Raw genomic sequence first — 6,606 nt, forward strand, 5'->3', positions numbered from 1 at the left:
GACAAAGTTCAGTTGTCACAGTGGCGAAGACAAGGGCGTTTTCTGCTAAACATATTTGGATCTACAGACAAGGTAAGTCATAAAAAAGGGTGTGGAGGTGTGTGTGTGTGTGGGGGTGATTGAGAAGCTGGAGTGACAGAAAAGGAAAGAAGAGCTCAGATCCGAGGAGAACGAAACCTTTAGGGCCTCCACATGCAGGCATGAGAACAGTGTGCCGTTATCTTCATGTGAAAATATTGTTCATTGTTTCGTCCTTGTTACTGCTAGCAACAGTGATTACTATTATTTTGACAGATACATCCCTTTATCATGTCTAAGATATTAATTCAGGTGAAAGTTCATTTTGTTCTTCCTGATGGACAGGAGGGCAACGCTGGTGGTTTAATTTTTAGTACATGCCACCTGAAGGAATATTGCTGGTTAATGTGGCAGATTCTGATCACATACATAAATAAATCGCATGTGAAGAACCCCTCTTATGTGGTGGACATATTTATTTATCTTTTAAAAGTTAATGACCAAACCAAACCTATGTGCAGTGTAAGTGTCTTATTTGGTGGGACCTCTAGATGAATGTACCGTTAGAAACAGTATGAACACAACTCATTTTTTTGTCAGACAAAGCAGATGAATGGAGTGAATAGTTTCTCTTTGACAGCATGGCTGCATGGGACTTGACTGTAACCGTGGAGGAACTCGGTCCGGAGGCCCCTCCTCTCAAAGTTAGCGTGACCTCTGATCTTCATATCGGTGGAGTCATCGTCAAGATCGTGGAGAAAACACGTAAGTGTCCCAATTAGTCTTGATGACCTTAGTTAGTTCAGACATTAGTTTAGAGGTAAAGGTTTTTCCGTTGCCTTTTGTCTTTTGCATTCTACAATAGTGGGAGATGGAAGTGAAACCGTATACACTGTTGAGTGATGATACCAACAGAACCTGATAGTTTGTCAGCAAGCACAGAAAATGAGCCCTTTCATTTCATCTGCACACCCTCCATCTTTGGCACCTTCCAAGCGCTGAGTCCATTCCTCTCTGTCTACGTTACAGAGATAAAGAAGGACTGGTCAGACCACGCACTTTGGTGGGAGCAGAAGAAGCAGTGGGTCCTGCGGCCGTCCTGGACGCTGGACAAGTGCGGGATCCACGCTGACGCCCGGCTCAACTTCATGGCCCAGCACAAGCCCCTGAGGCTGCGCCTGCCCAACGGGGCCACCGTCCGACTCCGGGCCACCTTCTCAGCGCCAGTGTTCCGCTGCATCATGGGCATCTGCCGAATACTGAGTGAGTGAAGGTGGGAGTGGGGAGCTATTACACTCCATTACAAAAGGAGGAGATGGGAAAGTAGAATATGTCTCATGTATTGAGTCACACCAGCTAATCCCTTCCCATGGATGTGGAGATGGAGCTCTCCTCAAGGAAATTAATTACCACAATGAGATTAGGAAAAAGAAATTATTTCAAGCGGCTTTGCCCAAACATTTGATGCCACAAATTGGATTTTTTTTCTCTCTTGGTGATTCTCTCTGGCGTTTTTCAGATATCCGTCGTCCTGAGGAGCTGTCCCTGTTGAGGCCCTTGGAGGAGAAAAAGAAGAAAAAAGACAAATCACCAGAGAAGGTGTATGACATCACTGGTGCCCCAGTCTCCCCAGGTTTGTTTACAAGCACTAATCCAGTCAAGAGCCAATGGGACTCACTCTGACTCATACTAATTTAGCTGTGGTGGCTGCCACTGGATGTTTAAATGACTTCAGGATGAAAATGCACCCATTATGTCAGACTGCCTGGGCAAAGTCTTAAGTCTAACTAAAGCTTACTTCATAACTATGCAAAGTGCAAACTATTAAATCTAACTAAAACGTACTCCATAACTACGCAAAATGTGTTTGTAAATGTAATACCATGAGAAAGATCATAAACACAAACATTGATGGTGGGTCAACTAAAATGATGATGATGACAAAACGATGCCATTAGTTCATGCAGGAGAACTTTGCTCATGACTTTGCACTTTAAATTAGAGCCCACTGAATGCATTAACAACTGCATGCTATTAGAACAAGGTTTTGTTTTACTCATTACTCATCTGCCCTTTCGATTCAGTAAATAAAATATCAAATATACATCTGGAAATGTACAGTTGATTGATCAGTGTTAATGATATAGTTGGCTCTGAACCGTTGCAGACTCTATGCTCACTCTATCAAATGGGATGCCTGCTCACTTTGCGCAGTCTGCAGAGTATGAGACTGTGTATAAGATGCTGTCTATAAGCCAGCCAGCACCCGCCCCGGAGACCATCGCAAAGAAATATCGATCGTCCAATGTTGTGGAGAAAGCTCAAGTGAATAGCAGGTTGGTATGCTTTAATGAGAGCCGTATGGAAGTGTAGTTGATTCTTGTTTACTGTGTGTACACAGTTGTGAGGTAATACTCAGAGATTTTGCAGAACTCTCCCATTGATTGAACACATCAAACAAAGTCTTGTTCTGGGAAACAGCTCCATATTGCAAAAAGAGGCTGTATATGGGCCCCAAAGCATGAACATGTGGAGTGTGTGTGTAGTGCAAAAAGAGGCTATATGGGCCCCAAAGCATGACCATGTGGAGTGTGTGTGTAGTGCAAAAAGAGGCTGTATGGGCCCCAAAGCATGACCATGTGGAGTGTGTGTGTAGTGCAAAAAGAGGCTGTATGGGCCCCAAAGCATGAACATGTGGAGTGTGTGTGTAGTGCTTTCAGCTCAGTTGCTGGTGGATGCACTGCCTGGGAACTCAGCAGCATTTTGACATGAAATATACTGTATATTCATGACATTTTTTGACATGAAACATGATTATATGGGAGGTCTAGGTGTTACTAATGACATTACCGGTACATTTCTGATTCTGCTACACTTAAATTGAACAGAGACTTCATTAAGGTATTTAGAGACACACTACTATTTCATGTGAAAATGGCCGCTGTGAAAAAGGTCTATTACTGAAGAGACCTGATGTGTCTCTCTCCAGATGGTTGGACTCATCTCGCTCTCTGATGCAGCAGGACATCAATGAAGATGACAAGCTGATCCTGCGTTTCAAATACTACACTTTCCATGACATGGAACCCAAGGTATACTGATTAAGCCCTGTTGCATGTATCAAATGTACTCAACAATGTTTTCAACATCCTGCATGTCTTCATGATTTTGCGGTTGTAGTATGGCATGCTAGTGTGATTTCTCAAATGATATGTGTTGTTTTTGAGAATGGATGGATTGAGGGAGTCTTTTTTTGTTTCAAGACGGATGCAGTTCGTCTAACACAGCTGTATGAGCAAGCTCGATGGGCCATTCTGCTGGAGGAAATAGACTGCACTGAAGAAGAGATGATGCTGTTTGCAGCACTTCAGGTACATATGATGACAGAAAAAAACTGTAAACACTTTCAACCTCTGAATACTTGTGTTTTGCTTGTGTTGTGCTTAGCATTTCACTCTCTCTCTCTCTCTCTCTGCCTGTGTACGTGTGTGTGTGTGTGTGCATGCGTGTGCGTGCGTGTGCGTGTGTGTGTGTGTGTGTGTGTGCTCGAGCGTGTGTTTGTGTGCGATTGTGTTTGTGCATGTTGTGTGTGTATATGCGTCATCCAGTACCACATAGGAAAGGTTTCTCTGACAGACCCTCAGCTTACATCATCTCCAGCAATGGACGATCTGGACTCTGCACTCCAGTGTCTCGAGCTGAAACTGGACGAGGAGAGCGGCAGCAGTGGAACAGACATGCTGGTCAGCCTCACAAGCTTCCTCTTCCCCATTGCTCTCTCATAGGCCCCATATCATTATAATTTTCCTCCTTTTTTATATAAATGTTTTTATTCTATTTGTTTTATCTGTGAAGCGACCTTGGGTGTCCTGAAAGGCGTTTTAAATAAAATGTATTATTATTATTATTATCTGCAGCAGACTTCAAATCTGTCAAATGAAAAATAAAGATGCCAAGTTGAAAGTATGATATGTGTTTGTATTGTAATGGTTGTAATGATATGTGTTTGTAGGATACCATGGCACCTGCTCCAGAACTTCATGATTATTTGAAGATCTTCAGGTAAGCAATGTGTAATGATGACACCGGGGACAAACACAACAAATGTTACAACCACTCGATTAATGTGACAACCACTCATAATGTATTCACACACACACACACAAACACACACACTCGCGCACACACGCGCGCACACACACACACACACACACACAAACACACACACCGGTAGATACACCTGTCCTGAATGCTGATGTATGGCCTCTAGGCTCAGTCCTCATATAAAATCTTCAGTGGACAAGCTGTACCTTCACTTTTACTGCATCTGCCTCATTATTGCAGGCCAAAGAGACTGACTCTTAAGGGCTACAAGCAGTTCTGGTTTACCTTCAACGACACGTCAATCTCATACTACAAGAGTAAAGAGGAGAGCTCCAGGGAACCCATTCAGCAAATGAACCTGAAAGGTAAACCTACTGATGAATGTAAAAGAATATTCATAACTGAAAAAAGCACATTTATTATTTAAACTTATACATATTCAGAACTGTTTTTTAATAATTTGTACAGGCTGTGAGGTGACTCCTGATGTTAGCATAGCAGGCCAGAAGTTTTGTATAAAGCTGCTGATCCCTGAACCTGATGGGATGAATGAGGTCTATCTACGGTGTGACAATGCAAGTGGTCTTTTTCTCATTTTCCTAACCACTATAAAAAAAAACATTGTGTCAAGGGATTATAAGAATATGAGAGTAAATGGTGAAATACATAGTAATTCATGCTAATGGTTTTGTGCCTTTATTTTATGACATACAGTACATACCCTGGTCAATACCCTATCAACTCCAAGGCACTTAAGGTCTTTATTATCATGGCTTGGTCATTTTTAACGGCATTAAAAACTCACACTTCAGCATCAAGACTTCGTCAGGAAGTCATACCACAGTGTATGTCTTAACTATTTATATTACTTCAAAAGTGACCTGTCTATTCACCTCAACAGGAGCAACAATATAGCAAGTGGATGGCCGCCTGTCGTCTAGCCTCTAAAGGGAAGACTCTAGCAGACAGCTCTTACTCCGGTGAGGTGGAGAGCATTGAGTCCTTCTTAGCCATGCAGCGGACCAACCCTGGGGCCGCCTCTGCACAGACCGATGAAAGCATCAACACACACAGTTTGGTATCTCCACGATACCAAAAAAAGTACAAACCAAAACAGGTACTGAGTTATATGCCCTTCTCACTTTCACACACGCACACACAATCACACACACACACTCACATATACACAAATACGCACATATGCACACACATATACACACAGACACACAATACATGCATAAACACTAATACATGCATAAACACTAATACATGCACACAGACACACAATACATGCATAAACACTAATACATGCATAAACACTAATACATGCATAAACACTACTACATGCATAAACACTAATACATGCATAAACACTACTACATGCATAAACACTACTACAGGCATAAACACTACTACATGCACACAGTTGATGGTCTGAGTAAGCCCTTTTTTTCTCTCCCCAGCTAACCCCTCGAATCCTCGAGTCCTATCAGAATGTTGCACAGCTCTCATTAACAGAGGCAGTTCAGAAGTTTCTTCAGATCTGGCAAGCATTGCCAGACTTTGGAATCTCATATTTTGTAGTGAGGTGAGTAATTAAAATGATTTGGCTTGTAGAAAAGCAGTGTTATTTCTTGGCGTATTCTAGAACCATTTGCAACATCTTGTAATATTATGAACCTTTTTTTAACCTGTCACATTTGGCACACTCATTTACAGATTTAAAGGCTGTCGTAAGGATGAAGTCCTTGGAGTTGCCAACAATCGCCTAATACGCATTGACCTCAGTGTAGGAGATGTGGTGAAAACATGGAGATACAACACCATGAGGCAGTGGAACGTCAACTGGGACATCCGTCAGGTGAGCACCTGTGTAAACATTTAGAACAAGGCTCTGCTGTATGCGTGTCAATGTCATCTATGTCTGCCCATATACACATTTTCAATATATTTTTTTCTTCTTTCTCGTCCACTTTTCATTGTTCTAGGTTGCCATCGAGTTCAACGGAAATGTAAACATTGCATTCAGCTGCGTGACTGCTGACTGCAAGATTGTGCACGAGTACATCGGAGGCTACATCTTTATGTCTACTCGCAGCAGAGAGCCTGGTGACACTCTCAATGAGGAGCTCTTTCACAAACTCACAGGAGGCCATGAAGCACTCTGAAGGCCCTGATACATGAACATGACTGTTATTTTCTCATATCAGTATTACAGAGAATGGCTTGGTGTAACAACTCAGAGCCTCCAGCCATATTTTTATGTGGTAAATTATTTTGTACAATAGTAGTTCCGATTCATCTTGATTGATCTTGATTCCACTTTACATCTGAGAGAGGAAATGGTGCAAGATTTCTTTAATTCAGCTTTGTTCAGCTGGAAAAATGCAGTTATAATGCTAAACAACAGGGCACTCAAATTGTATGAAGAAAATGTCCACTTAAAATGTACACATAAACCGTATTCACATACTCTGTAGGATA

At 42.0% G+C, this 6,606-nt stretch overlaps 1 protein-coding gene across 1 annotated transcript; it reads left to right on the top strand.

Annotated features, from left to right (window-relative positions):
* Nucleotides 1-6,606, top strand: im:7154036 (fermitin family homolog 3). Its single transcript, XM_048235415.1, has 15 exons — nucleotides 1-72; nucleotides 659-783; nucleotides 1,048-1,281; nucleotides 1,538-1,651; nucleotides 2,186-2,354; nucleotides 3,008-3,110; nucleotides 3,282-3,389; nucleotides 3,627-3,761; nucleotides 4,031-4,080; nucleotides 4,363-4,487; nucleotides 4,591-4,697; nucleotides 5,024-5,239; nucleotides 5,586-5,710; nucleotides 5,842-5,983; nucleotides 6,111-6,606. The coding sequence occupies exons 2-15, from the start codon at nucleotides 660-662 to the stop codon at nucleotides 6,288-6,290; spliced, it is 1,932 nt and encodes a 643-aa protein (XP_048091372.1). The 5' UTR covers nucleotides 1-72; nucleotide 659; the 3' UTR covers nucleotides 6,291-6,606.

Source organism: Alosa alosa, chromosome 2 (genome assembly GCF_017589495.1).
Source record: "Alosa alosa isolate M-15738 ecotype Scorff River chromosome 2, AALO_Geno_1.1, whole genome shotgun sequence".
Taxonomy (NCBI): domain Eukaryota; kingdom Metazoa; phylum Chordata; class Actinopteri; order Clupeiformes; family Clupeidae; genus Alosa; species Alosa alosa.